The sequence below is a fragment of the Zeus faber genome (assembly GCF_960531495.2).
Source record: "Zeus faber genome assembly, chromosome: 19".
NCBI lineage: Eukaryota > Metazoa > Chordata > Actinopteri > Zeiformes > Zeidae > Zeus > Zeus faber.
In genome coordinates, this window is record NC_137206.1 from 22,132,367 (window position 1) to 22,150,352 (window position 17,986).

The 17,986-nt window shown below is 48.4% G+C and overlaps 2 protein-coding genes across 2 annotated transcripts; one reads left to right on the top strand and one right to left on the bottom strand.

The window, feature by feature from the left end:
- Window positions 1–639: 639 nt before the first annotated feature.
- kbtbd2 (kelch repeat and BTB (POZ) domain containing 2) lies at window positions 640–9,882 on the bottom strand. Its single transcript, XM_080019880.1, has 4 exons — window positions 9,768–9,882; window positions 7,110–7,754; window positions 3,252–3,417; window positions 640–2,788 (listed from the first exon to the last, which is right to left on the bottom strand). The coding sequence occupies exons 2-4, from the start codon at window positions 7,280–7,282 to the stop codon at window positions 1,229–1,231; spliced, it is 1,899 nt and encodes a 632-aa protein (XP_079876006.1). The 5' UTR covers window positions 7,283–7,754; window positions 9,768–9,882; the 3' UTR covers window positions 640–1,228.
- A 1,012-nt stretch (window positions 9,883–10,894) lies between these two features.
- buc (bucky ball) lies at window positions 10,895–12,942 on the top strand (the record flags this gene model as incomplete). The annotated part of the gene is made up of 3 exons (XM_080020450.1): window positions 10,895–10,901; window positions 11,089–11,244; window positions 11,342–12,942. 3 exons carry the CDS (start codon window positions 10,895–10,897, stop codon window positions 12,940–12,942), a joined length of 1,764 nt encoding a protein of 587 aa, XP_079876576.1.
- Window positions 12,943–17,986: the final 5,044 nt, after the last annotated feature.

Below are 17,986 nucleotides of genomic sequence, written 5' to 3' on the forward strand. Positions count from 1 at the left end.
TCTGATATTAAATTAAAAAATAGACACTAATACAAAATAGACCTGGTTATTCCCACCCTCCCCACACTCACACGCACACTATAACAGTTGTCTTTTGAACATATGAAAATATATATATTTTTATATTTATATATATTTCAGCAGCTTGGAAACAAAAAAAGAAAAAAAAAAATGCATGAGCCCAAAATCCTATGGTTGTATTGAGAGTGGAGTTGTATTGTGTCATGTTGTGATTCGTCGCAGAGACCAGCATGGAAATAACACAAAGAAGAAAATATATAAATTAATGAGGAAAAAAAAAAAAGACCCAGTAGAAAAACAAACAAACATGTGATTGTGTGCGACAGATTGAATGAGTTCTGTAAACAGCCAGCGATGGCTTTGTGGAAGACCTGCAGGCAGAGAACTAACCGACAGACTAGTGGTAGTGGGGGGGGGGGGGGGGGGGGTATCCAGGTGGAGGCAAAAGGGGGTAAGAGAGCGAGAATGTATGTATGTGTATGTGTGTGTGTGTGTGTGTGTGTGTGTGTGTGTGTGTGTGTGTGTGTGTGTGTGTGTGTGTGTGTGTGTGTGTGTGTGTGTGGCGAAGGGAGGGGGTGGTGTTTGGGCTGGGTGACCGGACCGGCAGTCACCCGCTAATGCCCTACAACACCCACCCCGCCCCCCAACGTGATACTGCACCACCCCTTCACCCAGTCACCTCTCCTCAGCAACAGGGCCTTTACAAACTCAAAACAACCCATAATATGTATCTGGATCCATAACAGTGGTGAAGGGAGGGGGTTGGTACAGTTGTCATTGTCATTCCAAGGAGGTTTTACCTGTAAGTGCATCATCTTCCTCGTTATCATCATCATCACAAAATTCAGCTGACATTTAGATTATCACATTGTAGAAACAGTTAAACAGATTGTAATAAGATCTAACAGGTGTCGTAATGGACAAAATAAGAGAAAAAAAAAAAAAAGGGAAAATAACATTTTTTTTTTTTATTTTTAGATTACTAGTAGGGGGGGGGGGGCTTCTCTTTGCTGCAATATTTAGGCCAGAAGCAGCTGGAGAGCAGAGGCTCCGCAGAGGCTCCGCAGATGCCTCCATAACACAAAAACATCAAACCCTTTCAGTTCTCAGAGAGGCCCGTTCACCCCCCCGGCCTCTGCACCTCCGCCTCACGGATCCGTAGTTCAGTCGGGGGCAGGCGGTGCGGGGGGCCGGGAGAGGCTAAGAGCTATAAGTGGGGGAGGGACACCATCTCGCCGTCCACATCGAACTCCTCCGCCCCGTCCGGGGAAAAGAGTTTGGTGGGGGGCTTCCACGGAGACTCCTCTAGGCAGGAGGGGTACAGCTTCCCGACGGCGCAGCGGAAGTCCTTGCCGAGGTCCCAGAGCACGCGCTCCGACACGGGCTGCCGCAGGTACCAGCGGTCCAGCTCCTCGTCGTACTGGTAGATGGCGTACTTGGCGCGCTCGTTCATGTGCGTCTCGCGCATGAATATGCACAGCGAGTTGAGCAGCACCACCGCCCGCACGCACGGGTCCGAGTAGCGCTTGGCGGGGATGTTGGCGGCGAGGCGCCACTCGTTCTTGTTGACGTCGTAGATCTCCACGGTGACGGAGGAGCCGTCAATGGTGCTGGTGGGCAGGCGGACACCCGAGTTGCTGACCACGTGGAGCCCCCCGATGTAGAAGATGAGGTCGCCGAAGGCGGCGGCCGAGGCGAAGCAGCGGCTGGTCTTGCGCATGGCCATCTCCACCCAGGCGTCGGCGCGGGGGAAATAGCAGTACATCAGGTCGTGCGTCATCACGTAGATACAGTCGTGCGCCCCCACCGACGTGCTCCAGTTCCAGGCGAAGGGCAGCGGGCTCATCATGTTCCACTCGTCCTTCTCACGGTCGTAGCGCTCCACCGTGCGCTTGTTGAGCTCGCCGCCGACATTGTCTCCCCCGATGGCGTAGATGTAGCCCTCACAGTAGACCAGCGAGGGCTTGATGCGCGCGCAGAGCATGGGCGTCTTGGGCACCCAGGCGTTCTGCTGGGCGTCTAACCAGAAGAAGCTGTCCACCGAGCGGAACACGGCCTGCAGCTTGCCGCTCTTGCCGTGGTTGGCGATCGCGTTCTTCAGCGGGATCTGGCCTCCGGCGATGAACACGTCGTTGTCTGGGGTGACCAGGGTGCCCACCTTCTGTAGGTCCCCCGGGGGGTTGCTGAGCTTGTAGACCTTCTCCGCCTGCGGGCTGTAGCACACCGCCGCATGCGAGAAGCCGGACACCACGTGGACGCTGTCCACCTGGGACTCAGATACAGCCTCCACGAAGATCAGCATCTCCTCCTTGGTCATGCCGAGCCGGGGCTTGAAGAACTTGGGCATGGACTTGTAGAGGCCCTGCACCACCACCGACTTGTCGTTGGGCGGCAGGCCCTGGAACCAGGCACGCTGCGTCACCTCCGACAGCGCGTCGATGCGGATCTGGCTCAGGACAGAGGACAGGTGCTGCGAGCGCGCCTCCATGTTGTACTCCAGCCACAGCATGGCAGCCTCGCGCACCGTCTCCTCCTTCTCCACGTTGAGGTTGTCGCTGCTCAGCACATCAATGAGCAGCTCGTGTGACAGTTGCAGGAAGGCCTCCTGGCGGTACACGGTAGGGAACTTGTGCTCCACCATGCGCTTGCCGCTCTGCTTCAGCTCGCTGCAGCTGAACAGGTCGCCGATGCTCAGCATGCGCACGCAGTTCTCGGCGTTGATCTTCTTCACCAGGTAGTCCCTGCACTGCAGCAAGACGTCCTCCACCTGGGAGCAGTGGGGGGGCACCGTCAAACTGTCATTCCTATTCAACGTATAATTCTATTTTAAGTTTATTTCAACAGTGCAGAACAATGTTAAACGGCTTTGTCTGCATGCATCCTCACAACTAAAGAAAAAAGGCAAAATAATAACACAGCAGGTACACGGAGAAGTAAAGAAATACATGGTAAATGCAAACAAAATAAACCAGTATTATAATAAACCCCATAATTATGTTAATGTATAAATAAAAGAGAATGTTAACAGTAAAGGGACATGAGAACACACACACGCACGCACGCACACACGTCTGATAAATAAAACTTGCCCAATTGTTAGAACAATAACAATTATTACATAATTGCCTGATCTCAATTATTTGAACTCATCATGATAATTTTGTAAAATCGCTTATAAATTTTGTAAAATAAGCTTACGATCTAACGTCACAATTCCGACTGCGACCGACCTGGAGAAAGCAGGCGGTCTCGTAGAGCGGTTCCACGGTGCTGTCGTTGATTGCCAGGTTTCCTGTGTAGGCGTAGGTGATGATGATCTGCAGCGTGGCCGCATCCACATTCCGCAGGTGGACGTGGGTCTGCTTGCTCTCACTAAGGCCGCTCATAAACATAGCCCTGTGGGGAGGGTAAAAAGCCAATCTGATACAAAAACTTTGCACTGAAGACTTCTCACGGGCGGTTGGTTAAACAGATGACGGAGGTCGAACCCCAGGTTCATTTCTGCGAATCCAACAAGCGGCAGCATGGTCAGGTTTGCGTTTGCTGGAGGTTCTTTTTAGTAAATCAATTTTCTGTTTGAAGGTTACTGCTGCTGAGTTTGTAATGTGGTCTGCAGCGGTAGACCACGTTTGAGCACATGCTGACATACGAGGAGGAGTTTACTCACTCAGGTTGGCACGGAGATGAGCTCTTTTCAACTTGGATATGAATGTCTACAGGCAGAATATCTGCAGATACAGTACTAGCAAATCCTTTAAAACTGTTAAGACCTTTTAAAATGCCAATGGACTTTTGAGGCATGTCTATATTATAAGGTCCCATGTGGTATGAAGGAAATTAAATACTCATTTGTTTTCACCATTGATGCAACTTTTTATAGTTTTGCCTGTCATCTCTCTCCCTGAAAGGACCAGCAACCACGTCAATGCCAATTTCCAACTTTTTAAAACCAAATTCAAAATTGTACATCTTTAATACTCTATCAGATTTCACATACCTTGATAAAGGGGGCATTCCTCTTAGCTATTGTTTCTTGAGTATAGTACATATACATAAGTATATTTCCCCCCCAAGAAGTATTTTTCTCTGCAGTTTTAATTACATATTTATTTTCTCATCATTAGTGGAAGTACATAGTTTTCCCTAGTAGTAACCTCAATTTTCCCCATGAGGATTAATAAACTTCCAGACTATCTTATCTCATCTTACTACTACTACTACTACTATCATTATTAATACCATTAGTGCTTCTATACGTACATATGCTGTTATTATAATGCCCCATTATTTACACCACTCTGTATACTATTTGTACTAACTTGAGCATTGTCCACACCTGCCCATATTGGGCTGCACAAGTGCTACTTCCTGCTATCTTCTTAGATGTGTACCTATTTATTTCAAATCATTTTTTCCTCTTTCTGACTTGCACTGTACTGTACACCTGTGCTGCTGTAACACCTGAATTTTCCCGTGGGGATGAAAACGTATCTTATACGGAACAGAAGTGACTAATCAGCACCAGGCTGGTACACTACACAGCGGAAAGCTACAGCTGATGCAAACGTCTCTGGTTGTTCCCTCTGTGACGGAGCTAGCAGCTGACCCGCTCGTCTCCAGCCTTTCTTGACCCGGAGCTGCAGCTTCGATCGGCCGCCTACACGGCTAGGCTCTGTTTCACTACTCTCACATTGACACATTTGCGTCCTCTCTACACTCCCCATTCACATTCATCGGACTTTCAAATTCTGTAGTTTGTATACATTTATACATCACCGGATTAAAAAAACAAATTATTTTATTCTCAATCTCCTACCAGATTGTGATTCAAATTATAATATTACATTAAAAATATTTTTTTTCTTAGCTGCGTGTATAGTGTGTGTACACATTATATATACACAGACTGTTGGGTCTCACAGCAGGGACTAGGGGCCCGCCTGGGAGTTATTACGCAATCCTTCAGGCAAACGCCTGTATGTTTGTCTCTCCCACTTTAAGAACCAAGTGACACGACTTTGACTAAGACGCGCTCCCTCCGCAGCTCCCCTTACACTGAAACTATGGATGCGGGGGGGGGGGCAATAAAGTGGAAGTGAACCCTGGAGGAGGAAATGCTTTGCGTGTTATCACCGGATAACGAGTGCGTGGGAAACACCAGGGTGGAAAACTAGAATAGATGGGGTGTGAGAGAGGCAGTTAAGTTGTCTGGACCCTCTTTTGGAATGCATGTGTCAGTGTGTGTGTGTGTGTGTGTGTGTGTGTGTGTGTGTGTGTGTGTGTGTGTGTGTGTGTGGGGGGGGGGGGGGGTTCAAAGGCTGCATGAGCTCCTGTCATTTACAGATGGACTCTTCCCAGCGATTGGGCTGCGGTGCTGTCATCCTCACTGCAGAGCGCATACTTCATTATGCAACCCTGTGCGTACAAATGAGCCCCCACTGAGGCCCACAAGGGACATTTGTCTAAAACTGCAGGTTAGAAGACATTGCTTCAAATGCTCCATGTAAAAATATGAGGGTCAGAACGCTGGGTGCAGAGAAGGCGACAGACGTGGTTTTCACGCAAACATTTCTCCTCTTCGTTTCCAACATGTCTTGTGTTTAAACGTTGTGTATTATTTATTGTAATTCTAGCAGGCAGATGCTTGCAGGCTGAACAACTGTGCTACACAGTGACAGCAGATCTAGACCTCACCAGCAGCAGGCCAAGGCAAATAATTACCGCTTTTAGATACAAAACCACAAGCTAACACAACATGGTGCATTACTCATTGCATCTCTTCACAATCACAATACCCATACAACATAACAGTACCCAGGGGAGTGATCCTATCTGACTGGAGTGAATTACAATCTTAAAACGATAAAACCTCAAAATCACTGGCGCTTATACACTCACTGAGCACTTTATTAGGAACACCTGTACACCTACTTATTCATGCCATTATCTAATCTGCCAATCATATGGCAGCCGTACAATGCATAAAATCACGCAGATGTGGGTCAGCAGCTTCAGTTAATGTTCACATCGACCCTCAGAATGGGGACGAAAACGTGATCTCAGTGTTTTTGACCATGGCTGTTGAGTGTTGGTGCGGGTGGGCTGGTTTGAGTATTTCTGTGACTGCGGATCTCCTGGGATTTTCCCGCACAACGGTCTCTAGATTTTACTCAGAATGGTGCGAAAAACAAAGACATCCAGTGAGAAGCAGTTCTGCGGATGGAAACACCTTTTTGACGCGAGAGTTCAACGGAGAATGACCAGACTGATTGGAGCTGACAGAAAATCTACAGTAACTCAGATAAACATTCCGTACGGTTGTGGTGATTGAAAAAACATCTCAGAATTCACAACACGTCGAGCCTTGAGGAGGATGGACTACGACAGCAGAAACCACGTCGGGTTCCACTTCTGTCAGTCGAGAACAGAAAGCTGAGGCGGCAGAGGGCACAGGCTCACCAAAACTAAACAAGACTGGAAAAACGTAGCCTGGTCTGATGAATCTCCAATTCTGCTGAGGCACACAGATGGCCGGGTCAGAATTTGGTGGCAACAGCATGAATCCATGGACCCAACCTGCCCTGTGTCAACAGTCCAGGCTGGTGGCGGTGGTGTAATGGTGTGGGGATATTTTTTCTTGGCAAACTTTGGTGTTAAATCGTCTCACAGCTACTTCCAGCATGATAATGCACCATGCCACAAAGCAAAAGTCATCTCAAACGGGTTACATGTGAATGACAATGAGTTCAATGTTCTTCAGTTTCCTTTGCAGTCACTGGATCTGAATTCAATGGAACAACTTTGGGATGTGATGGAACGGGAGATTCACAGCATGAATGTGCAGCTGACAAATCTGCAGGAATTGTGTGATGCAATCATGTCAACATGGACCAGAATCTGTAAATAATGTTTCCAACATCTTGTGGATTCCATGCAAAGAAGAATTCAGGCTGTTTTGAGAGCAAAGGGAGGCCCTACCCAGTATTAGTATAATGTTTCTAATAAAGTGCTCAGTGAGTGTACATTGAGAGAACAAAAGCAGTAGGAGTGATTGTACACCTGTGGCTAGGGTTGCGTACACTACTCACCTGAAATAGGAGCTACATGTGGCCAGCACCATTTTGTGACATGGGAACTCCGTGTCCTCCACCAGCAGCACAACATCAGTCAGTAATTTCTGTTCATAAAAGAACTTGAGCTGCTCCAGCAGGGAGACAGCGTAGTCCGTGTTGACCGGCCTGCGCTCACCGAGATCCGACATGGTCGCATCCCATGAATCGCGCCCCAGTTTTGAAAGTCTTACGGCCGGCGTGAACCGGACTGAGACACCAGGAAAAATAAAAAATAAAAAAAAATGCAGAGACAGTAATTGAAAGGGGGTAGAGGTGGAGAGAGAACTTCCACTGCTCCACCGCAGGTGGATCACCCCTGCGTCCAAAAAGCCTCTGTGGACAAAGGGCTTGTGTTCCTGAAGGTAAAGGTGAATGTGAGGTGTTCCACTGTAACGCCGTTATCTCTTCCTCCTTCCTGCCCTTATCAGAGAGGTATTCAGGTGCCACACTACCCCAGGCTGCGTAATCCAGAGTGGGCGGTCGGAGTTGAGGTTTCAGCTGCGTGTCCACCCGGCGGCTCAATGTCAACCTGTGGTCTGAGGTTGTGCAGTGAGGCACTAGGGAGCGGAGGTAGAGGGAGAGCCAGGCCGCCTGGTGGGATTCTGCTACATAAGTGCTCCACTGAAAAACACAGGACAAAAAACACAAAATATAATCAAAATATCTGCTAGAGTACGAGTCAGTCCAGCATACATGAAACTACCAAGGCAATATGAAAGCCTTAAAGGCCACGGGGGGATTGGAGTTGTGATCTGGGGAATAAAAAGATGAATCACAGCAAGTACATCACAGCCTACACATCATGAAATTAATTCTTATGTTATGAACTGACATTTCATTTTCTTATGCCCTGAATGGTGGGAACTTAACGTGATGGCACACTACAGAACTAGCGTGTACAACCGAGATACACCTGAAGAGACGCACTGCAAAATGAACCGCCTATCCCTCTGAATATTCCTGGTCTCTAGGCTGTCAGATCAGCGCACATCCAAACACCCTTCCGCATGAGAAAAGTGAGCCATCAACAATCTGGTCTGCCCGAGCAGGTCACCTGCCCCACTCCCACCCCCTCCGACCGCTGCCTGCTCCTCCCAGTGCTCACTACTGAAGACTGCACTGACAGCCAGACCTTTTGCTACCAGAGTGTGTGCCTTCCCACACACACTGAGAAATGCATTTAAAAATTGTCAGCGGGTTTCGATCGCAAAACAAATCTTACAAAAACGACAGAACAGAGCAAGCACTTCACTGTGCAGCTTTCATTCTCTGTCAGTGGAAATGTCTGATATTTGGAACGGCTGCCTGCAAAACTGTTACCACGTACGCATCCATCAGCTGCAAGTAAATACATATGATATAACTACTCCCCAGGGTCAACAGAATCTGGCTACGGTTACAACTAAAAATAATAGACACAGAAGATTCCATATCGTCATCACCAGGAGCTCCAATAAATACACCTACAACAGTCAAATTTACAGGACTTTCCACCAATTTAAATGCGGATCTTCCTTTAGACGACTAAACCAAGACAACACAATAATGCCCAACAATGACTGCTTTGATCATGGTATCACCGTTACCGTCACCCCATCTGAGAAGATGTCTCAGGGACAAAACCGCACGTTTGCTCTTCTAGAAGTCAACAGTGTTTGTGCATACATATTATTCAGCATTTACAGGAATACACCTAGTATGTTCGTATTCATACAAGTCCACACTTCCATCCTCACTGCAACTACTGTCGTAGCATTTTTTTGGGGAGGGGGGGGGGGGTGTACCTTAATCGGGTGCATACGGAACATTCTGCATCTTGTTTTTGTTTTCTTTCTTTAGCCTTTTCGATGCTACTCGCTTGTCTACACTACAATACACCACTTCTGACCAAGGCGGATTGGAACGGAAACGGATTCGGCCCAATACACCGATCGGGATTGTGATCGATGCCGTTCGTCAGTTAACACCATGTCCGTTTTGTGCAGCATCGGGTGAACTGGTTCGAAGGCAGATCGCGACCAATGCCACGGCCCCGGGTTTTCCACCACTTCCCAAAAACAAACCCACACCCCGACACGGCACGGCACAAACGAGGGGGGACACGGGGGCCCGCGTTATCCCTCGGTGTGTGGATGCGGTCCTGGTGAGTTTCCATTCGCCCCGACGACAAAAAGCGCGGCGCGGGGGTGGGGGAGGGGGTTCGAGTCCCGCCGGGTTTCAGTGCGCGGAGCCGAGCACGAGCACCGAGGACCGGGGTGCGTTCGGGCTCGGGTCCTGCCGCGTGGGAGCGTGCGGGCTGGGTTACGAGTCCCAAACACCCTCACCTCGACACGGCAGACACGGGGGTGGGGGTGGTGTGTGGGGGGGGGGGGGTAAACTCCTGTAAATGAACGCTGGGTTCGACAACCGGACGGGGCTCCTTCCTCCGTTCGTCGCGGGGGTCACCTCGACGTCCACGTAAACACCTTGTTATTTAACCGTTTCGTGCATCGCCGCCGTCGGGCTGAAAGAGCGAGTTGTCCACCCGGACGGTCTCACGCTCAGACCCGCCAGCGCTAGCGGCGCAAGCTAGTGGAACGGCTAGCGGCTAGCCGATAGCGCTAGCCGCTAGCAACTTCCTAAGTTAGGCGTTACCCGTTTGAATCGAGGGTCCCGGCGGTGCTCGCCTGTCTGCTGCAGGGGTGGGTCCGCCCGCCGTGGTCCTTTCGAAACGCGCCCTTCGGCCCCACAAGCGGGGTATTGTTTTTTTTCTGTACGCCCGGACGTTTGGGCAGAGGAGCGAGCCACCCTTTCGGCGACAAGAGGCCAAATGAGGAGAATGCGCATGCGCCCCCCTCCCCAACGGCCTCTCCGTGCTGCGTTCGAGTCGCGTGGGGATTACGGGTCGAACGATGCGCTTTGCTCGTCGTCGATTTTTTTTTTTTTTTTTTTTTAATTCTTCCAGTTTATTTACATATTTAATCTTTGTGAAATGTGTAATTATCTGTTTATTGTCTGCATATTCAAACAGATGTATTACAGCTTTTGTCCATTCAAGAAAATTAAAAAAAAAAAATTCCATGCACGTAAACGTCTCGGGAGTGTTTGAATAAATGGAAATGAAGTGCAGTTTAACTTTACTTTGAATTCATTTTCATTTAATATCCCTCGATATGGATTTCTTGTTTGTTTGGTTTTTTTTTTAAATCAGCTTAAATAGACCAAAGGGACAGCGGAGATGACCAGGGTCAAGACAATCCTCAAATGATTCACATAATCATCACATATTATAGCAATATCAAATGAACAAATAAAAGTGTAGGCCCGTTTATGCATGATAGTATGCATTCGTTTCGATATTTACTTATATTGCAGCCTATGTATACTATATTATATGTCGTGTGTTTATTGTTAAAATGAATAACAATCCAACAAAACTACACCTGCTACGACCTGATAGCTGAGGTGACTGATATTTCCAAGCTGAAAGCTCCCAGGTCCCGGTTCCCCCCCCCTCGCCAAGGGGGGCTCACAGCGACGCCTTGTGGCCGACGGCTGCGACTGCCGCCGCCGGTTCCGCGGGGACTCAAAAGGACCCGAATGCAGGTGTTGCGAATCCCGGTGATTTGATGGATGCCCTCCCTCCCCCCCCCCCGTGCTGCTCGCAGCGTTGCAGCGTTACCAGTGTTTTAGTTTGTTGTTGACCAGTGTTGGCTTTTGCGTCGTCCGCCGGTTGCACGCCGGGGTTTAAAATCCTAAGAAACGGTTGTGCGCACCCGAAAATGGAAGGTAATAATGTCCTCCCGATTGCTTCACAAGATTTGACTAATCGAATTGGTTCAAATAAACATTCTCAGAAGTTTGGTTTAAAAAAAAACAAAAAACAAAAAAAAACTGCATTAACCTGTATCACTGTGTCACAATATGTGTAAATGTAACTTATTGCATAACAATATAACACTGTTAATTCCCTCAGATGGAGGTAAACCACCACATTCCTTTGGGAGTGGCGGTGGTCAACGAAATCAACACTCTCGGCCGTTTTTCTACGTCCAGCCGCCCTCTCAACCGTACTATATGTACCAGCAACTGCACTTGAACAACCCATTCAATCCATATGGGTTGCCTGGCGGTAACATCCCACAAACCGTTCATCCTATATTCTGACCAGGAGTTGTGATTCGTTTCATTTTGTGATCTAACTGATTCCCCCCCCCAATATTGCTTAGGCTATAACTTTGGGCGTCCGTGCATACATCCGTACTCGTACATGCAGTACCCTGGATTCCCCTTCCCACAAGCCCCGATGCATCCAGTTGATTACAGACGCATGTTTGAGCCTCGCTTCCACTCAGCCCCTTGGAGTGACATGGGTCGCCCGCAGCCTCCCCCACAGGCCCATGCACGCCGGGAGATGGCGTGTTCGGAGGCGCAGACCGACCCCAGCGACGCCATAAGCAAACTCATCGAATGTTTAGGGAAAATCAGGGCGAATGAGCTGGCCGCCGAGAGGGAACTGGACTCGGGCGTAGCCTCCCAGACCTCTGGGATCTTCTCGCCGGGGGACGAGAAGAAAAGCGAGGATCAGGGTGCGGCTCACGCCTCCCTCTGTCCCGCGCTGGAGCGCAGCCGTCTGCGGTCTCCCGCCGCCATGTTCATCGACTCCACAACGGCAGTTTATGATTGCGAGTCCAGCCAGAGAAGCTTGGAGGACTTGAGCCCGCCGGGGGCCTGGTCAGTGGGGTTGGAAGAGCTCCCACTCGACAGTTCATCGGTTCATGAGTTGAGCCCTGAAGGCCAGCAGGCGGCAGGAGACGAGGACCAGTTGTTCCACCCGCTCCCTGCCGAGTCGCTGTGCCAGGGTGCACTGCAGACCGAGGATCCCACGGACGTTGCAGGGGAGACGGTGACCACGGCGCTCAATTTTACCCTGAGGTGTGATGTGGAGAACCTCCTGAAGCAGAGCATTGACGCCGACCTGCCGCCGGCACCTTGCATTTCCTCCACCCAGCAAGTGGCCGCCAATGTTAAAAGTGGCGATCGGCTGTCGATGACGGCGCGTCAGCCAGACTCGCCAGGTGGGGTTGACGATGACGTAAGCTACCGAATCCTCAAGCTTCCCTTCGAGAGCACTCCGGCCGCTGCAGCTCCGCCGAAGGACAGCCATTTGCTTTGCGGGGACTCGTCCGCCCGCCTGCAGGCCTCGGGCTGCCTCTCCTCCCCGGTGTCGTCATTCTACTACGGCTACCTTCCCACGCAGAAAAGCCACGAGCGCATGAGCGTCCTCAGTCCGTCACTGGATGAGCTCTCCTCCAGAGAGGAGATGTTCTCCACTGACCTGGAAGACATGGATCTCTTTCCCAAACACGTCTACGCCAGCAGGAGGCTGGCTGAGGTCGTCGGCGCCTCCCCCAAGGCGCCTTTTAGCGAAGGGCGGCCGGGGGGCCCGAAGAGGTACGCATGCGCCTGCTGCGGGGAGAAACTGGCCAAGGGCGCCAGCAGGAGCAAGGTCCACGGTTCGAAGACCTACAGGGAGGAAGCGGGCGACTCGGATGACGACTGTCAGTACGGAAGGGGCTGTGAGCGCCCTGCACGAGTGGTCCTGAGGAAGCATTCGGCGGCCAGAAAGCCCGACGCCCTCCCTCTGAGACATGTGTCCAAACACCTGCACAAAAGAGGCCAGTGCAAAGACGTCGCCGGCCCAGCGCATCGGGGAGAGGCTCACGATCACAGTATGAATGACACGGCGGACGGGGAGACCGGCGAGATCACCAGCAGCGATGTGCAGTGCAGGACGTGTCAGGGTGAGTCTCCAAAGGCCCTGATCTGAGGAGCACTCGCTTTTTGTGTCTCGGTGTGAGTAATGAAATTCATCTACTTTTCATAGTCTTAAGTACGACTGGACTACACAGATCTTAAGAAACTAAGTACAAAACATCCAGAATGTATTAACACAATGTAATTGCATATCTGGACGTAATTGAATAAGGTAAAATGGTCCGATCCTTTCTTTTACTTCTAGTACTCGATGCTGCTCTACACACGAGCAAACATTAATAGTTGGATTAAAGATATTTAAAACCTTTTATTCAAAGTAATGCAAGCAGCTTTTTCGCCCCATACTTTGAAGTTGTTGGAAGCGTTTTCGCTTAAAGACTTTTTTTTTTTTTTTTTTTTAGGAACTTCAACAGTTTGATTACTCTGCCGCATCCGTTCATGTGTGAATGTCGCCTGATAAGTTATCAGACTGATGGAATGTGGTTTTCTTTCTTCAGACAGACTGTGTAGAGAGGATGCAGCAATAGACCAATGGGAGGACAATGTTCATCCCAGGGGGCGACAGCCGATCCAACTGCATAGACATGGTCGTATTCCCAGACTTTATACAAATGGATTTATTTATCTTTTCGTTATCCTCCACTTTGAGTTGGATCACCTCTTCCTGATCCTCTTATAGTGCGTCGGTGTTGAGTCACTGCTGATGCAGGTCTGATCGTTTGTTGCGCAGAAATGAATTCTCTGAGGAAAGTCCCCTGCAGCTCACTGCCGTACCACAGAGCAAGGGATGAGGAGAATAAAGAAGTGGAGCCGCCACCTCGTCACCACTGGGATAGAGGTGAAATTTAAGACTTTTCAGCTTTGAGGTTTTTCGACGCTTCTTTTCCACATCGCTGAGAAACGCATGTCGTGTCTTCCTCAGGTTCTGGCAAAAGCGAACCGAGGTGTTAATGTTTGGAGATGGATGTTTTTTGAATGGTAAGGTGAAATGACCCAAAAAGATACCGACTGAGCCATGTTAGCCACAACAGTTAGGAAATCTTTCCATCAAATATTTCAATTGCTTCACTTTCTGTTTATTTCTGATGTTGCAGGTCACACCAACGGAGGTCCATGGGTTTATCTGGGAGAAGCAAGGTCTTAATGTTCTGGGCTTGTTTAAGATTTTGAGCACCTGATGAAATGTACTGTATGTCTTTTTGGTTGGATAAAATGGATGTTAAAATAGAAGAAATATATATATTTTTGCAGGTCAATTGACATTGCTGTATGAATTGCACTAATGGTTGTTTCCGCTCACACACGCTGGGGATTTCTCTTATGTTGTAGGTGTTCTGTTTGTGGCCAGTCTGATGAATTCATTTCCATTGTTATTTAAGCTGTTTATTTTGATATGATACTTCAGTGAGATTTGATATTATGGCTTTGGAGACAATTTGATCATTCTGTTCCGTTCTTGAATGATAAAAGTTATGAGTGACATCCATTGGCTTCAGTTGGATTCTTTAACAAGGGACTGTAAGATCATAATTGACTATTGTTAAACTGTTTAAAATTGTCATAATAAATTCTTCCTTTCCCTACTGTAGTGTCAGTGGTTTATTTTGAATGAGTGATGGAGAAAATATTTGTTGGCAAAGTGAATCCTCACAGAACATAACACTTCCATGTAATGTCATTGTTAACCCAAAATCCAAGTATTTACCAGTGAGTTCTGTTTTTGCTCGTGTTTTATTTCATTTCTTGCCAAAAACATGCATTGTAAGTACGAATTTGATCATGTTTGTACGAGTAAACTATGACTCTACCGTCTTTGTTTTTGAGGCAAGATTATCCAGATTCAGCATGTTTTGGACCTGTAGTTCATAACTAAGAAATTATCTTTGAGTCTAAAATTCTTTTAATGTTTGTTGGTAATTATCGAAGATCCAATAAATAATTCCATCGTTTAATGAAGCAATTGTAGTTCCTTTGATAATCCTGGAATGTGGTTCATAGTATGATTAGAATTGGGTAGAGCAGGTTATCCAGTTACCAGAGGGTTCCTGGTTAGAGCTCCAGCTCCTCCCCTGCAGCACACAAGTGTCCTTGAGCCAGGCATCAAACCCCTATTGGCTCTTGTTGAGCAGGTGTGCGCCTTGCATGGCTGGCGCCGCCATTGATGTATGAATGTGGGCGAATCTGAGGCATGTATTATAAAGCGCTTTGATTGGTGGTTTACAAAAGCGCTATAAGATGCAGTCCACTTACCATTTAGCATGTATGTGGTGATATAATCACCAGTCTTTCACTGACTGGTGTATGAGAGAGCACTGATAAGCTGCTAAGCAACACCTTTATTTCCTGAGACGCCACCTCAACATATGCTGCAATGTTTACCTGCTATATTTTGAGCCAATTACACCTCAGACAATTTACACTTGTATGCATTGTCTCTTTGGTTTGAGCTTTGAGACCATAAATTTAGCTTCTCATCTCACACAACCTCAAATGTCCCTGCAAGTCAATTTCAATCACCGATCCTAATGTTCTCTATCTTTGATTCCCGGCTCCATGCCTCAAGGGAGCTGACAAACCGATGTGGGTGGAGCGCCCATAAACCATTCTGTCCATTGGTTCTCAAAACCTTCAATAAAGAAGATTGATTGGACAGTCATCACCTGGAACCAAAATCAACCCAACCAGTGCAGCAATTGGACCAACCATGGTGCAACAGTCCAATCATCTCGTTGACTATTTAAAATGTGTCATGACAGCTGTGCTGGTTTGTCAGTAGTCAGTTTTCACATGTATGCTTAAATGTTTTCTTCCTAATGTTAAAAAAAAAAGTGTTCTCTGACTTCGAACCTTTCCAGCAATGGAGGCGGGCGCGTCCACGTTTCAGCATACATTTGGCCAGGGCCCTCATTGCCCAAACCCGCCACCAGGAGCTCAACAGGTCCCGGGGCCCCACCAGCTGACTCCGGGGCCCTATGGGGGTCCAGGGCCCAACGAACAGCAGCCACAGCGTTACAATAAACCCTTCTTTTACATTCAGCCATACCTGCCCACCCAGAGCCTTCAGTGGCCCATGCCGGTGCCGTTGTCCTTCAGCCCCTACTGTGGTTACCCCGGGCTAAGTGAGTAATGTGTGGTAGTGGTGATGGTGGTGGGGGTACTCGTATTCTATACTTTATTAGATGTGTAAATGCCCTTAGAAAACAGTACACTAAGGAAAATATTCTCCTAAATTGGAATCACTCAAGTACAAAGGCCTCAAGTATACGAAAGTGAAAATACTCAAGTCAATTTACTGAATGTTGGTGTATCTTGGTGTAAATTGATTAAATCAAATATAAAAAAACTTGATTTTACCCCAGTTTTGTTTTATTCGAGCACATCTATAATGTGGAATTCTGCTTGTCATGGACATAACTTGTTCTACTCTAATATGTTTACCTTTGGATGAAATTAAAATGCTTTTTTTATATTAGGTTATGGCATGCCAGTAATGCCCCACTTTCAGCAGAGTCCGTATGTGGAGCCGCCAAGCTATGTCATGCCCCAAACTCACCTCCATCTGATGGACTACAGACGTATGCTGAACCCACAGTATTATCAGACCATGGCCTATCGTTCCCGCAGGTTCCACTACCAGCACCATTCCCCAGAAAGAGAAATGATCAGCTCTGAGATGCAGACTGAGCCACTGTTGACAACCCAGACATCCAGTCCCTTAACTGCCAGCGGTGGTGAGGCCTCCAGTGGCCTCCCTGTCCGCAGCGACAAAGGATCAGGTACCAATGGCCCTGCTAGACAGCCTCTGCCTCCAACCTTGGCTCTAAGGAAGGTTGATAGGTCAGCAAATCACTTGTACATGGAGCGTCCTTCCACCATCAGAGCATCTCAGAAGAGCAGCTTTGTAATTCAGACAGAGGAGGTTAGTATTGAGTGCTGCAGTACCCCGGTGGGACTTGAGTGGACTGACTCACGTGAGACTGCAGAGCTGGCCCATACTTACTCCCAGGACATGGCCCGTTGTACCTCCATGGTCAACGAAAGCCCCCTGCTTCAGGAGATGGTAGAGCATGCCCCCACAGAGCAGTCAGATAATGGCTGCCAAGTCTGTCCTGATATCTTGTTAGTTGGGACGCCCTCTTGTGGAAACACGGAGAAGATCCTGTTTCCATCTGAGTCCAAAGCCCAGAGTGACCATGCTGCTGCGGATTCAGGATCCAGAGTAGAGGTCCGCAGTCAAGTCCAGAGGATGACCGTAGAACAAGAACAAAAGTGTAACAAGGATGTTGATGTGAATAAATGTTCCAAGAATGTCCATTTTAAAGTCCTCCACTTACCCTTTGACCTAAACTACCTGGATGAGCTGAGGGGCATGGAGTCCACTGTGTGGTCAATGGATGAGACCAGTGTCCCTTCAACTGATTGGCTGATCAAAAATTCCATAATGGAGTCCCGCATAGAAACACTGGATGCTGAAGCCTTCGTAGATGAGCTGATGGTTAGTGAAGAGCTTCCCATTGAGCAGGTGGTCCCCATGATTGAAATGCCTCCATTAGAGGATGACCCCATGGAAGCGTTGGTCCCCAGGCCCACAGTGAAGAGCACTGTGGTTGACACAAGCTCTGCATCGAAAGAAACCACTCTCATAGAAGTCTGTGTTGCAGAAGGCACCTACCCAGCAGAAGTGACTCCTTCATCTAGTTCACAGCGGGTGGATAGTCCCCTTCATGGGGCAGAAATACACCAGCGCTCCTTAGAGGTAAATGACCTGAATCACCCGGAAACTTCATTTGAGTCACTTCCTGCCTACCTCTCGCCGACCAATTGGCTGGCTGACTTAGGAAATGTTTACCATTGTGGTAAAGTGTCACAAACTCCTCAAAAGCAGAGCCAGCCCCGAAGCGGCCATGCCTCTGAATCAACAATCAGAGAAAGGAAGTTGAACGCTGAGTGTAAGGAGCTCCGTGCATTTCTGAAGCCAAAAACGGAGAGATGCAAGACCAAAATAAAGGTTGATCGATGTAGCCTCTCTGATCACGAATGCTGCTTCAACAGAAATTTGAGTGAGAACACATTGACACCCCCTGGCTCCAGGGGCG